The sequence below is a fragment of the Grammomys surdaster genome, unplaced genomic scaffold (assembly GCF_004785775.1).
Source record: "Grammomys surdaster isolate TR1022 unplaced genomic scaffold, NIH_TR_1.0 213, whole genome shotgun sequence".
NCBI lineage: Eukaryota > Metazoa > Chordata > Mammalia > Rodentia > Muridae > Grammomys > Grammomys surdaster.
The window spans coordinates 10658384-10659486 of record NW_021604658.1 but is presented as its reverse complement, the minus strand read 5'-3'; the positions used below and the strand labels follow the sequence as shown (position 1 = coordinate 10659486).

The following is a 1103-nucleotide window of genomic DNA, read 5'->3' as shown; positions in this document are numbered from 1 at the left end:
GGTTTGGTTTGGTTTGGTTTGGTTTGGTTTGGTTTGGTTTGGTTTGGTTTGGTTTGGTTTGGTTTGGTTTGGTTTGGTTTGGTTTGGTTTGGTTTGGTTTGGTTTGGAATTGGATTTGATTTGTTTTATTTCAAAACAGAGTCTCTGTATCTGTGACTGGCTGTGTAGATCAGGCTGGTATCAAACTCACTGGGATCTGCCTGCCTCTGCTTCCAGATTGCTGGGATTAACAGCAAGATTTTCAATAATTTTCGTTATTGAGATGTCTAATATAAAGTGCTTTGCTAGTTTTTCTTTTCCTTCTTTTTTTTTTTTTCCTTTTTAAAAATTTTTCGAGACAGGGTTTCTCTTTGTATCCCTGAATGTCCTTGGAACTCACTCTGTAGACCAGGCTGGCTGTTTGTTTCTTAAGGGAAACTTTAGTTAAATGTTTTAAATTATTATTGAATAGTAAATATGTGATTCTCTGAGCCCTTTTAGTAATATCAGCTGAAATTGTTTCCTTTTTCTTTAAATTCCTAAGAAGTAGAGATCGACGAAGAAGCAGAAGCCATGACAGATCAGAAAGAAAACATAGATCTCGCAGTCGGGATCGAAGACGGTCAAAAAGCCGAGATCGAAAGTCATATAAACACAGGAGCAAAAGTCGGGACAGAGAGCAAGATAGGAAGTCCAAGGAGAAAGGTTGGTTTATTATGCAAGGTGCTCCTGCTTGCTGTGCTCCACAACAGTCAGCTCGATTTCAAGCTCTGTTTCTTTCTCTTCCTGCTCTGATGTGTGAAAGTGGAAGTTGGCCTCGTTAGTCAGTGACCTGTAGGGAGTCTGTATAGATTCTTCTGAGTTTGTGTTACCTTTGAGGATGATGAGGCTGTAGAATTTTTAACTTTATTTGGCTACTTTTTTTTTTTTTTTTTTTTTTTTTTTGAGACAGGGTTTCTCTGTGTAGCCCTGGCTGTCCTGGAACTCACTCTGTAGGCCAGGCTAGCCTCGAACTCTTGAACTCAGAAATCCGCCTGCCTCTGCCTCCCAAGTGCTGGGATTAAAGGCGTGCGCCACCACCGCCCGGCGGCTACGTTTGTTTTAAACTGGAATATTCCATGTCG

General features: G+C 40.7%; 1 protein-coding gene across 3 annotated transcripts in view; it reads left to right on the top strand.

Annotated features, from left to right (window-relative positions):
- Luc7l3 (LUC7 like 3 pre-mRNA splicing factor) overlaps nt 1-1103 on the top strand; it is a 31439-nt gene that overhangs the window by 25305 nt on the left and 5031 nt on the right. For all 3 annotated transcript variants that reach the window (XM_028772341.1, XM_028772340.1, XM_028772342.1), the window contains exon 9: nt 524-684. In XM_028772341.1, coding sequence (XP_028628174.1) covers nt 524-684 — 161 coding nt within the window. The remainder of the gene's footprint in view (nt 1-523; nt 685-1103) is intronic.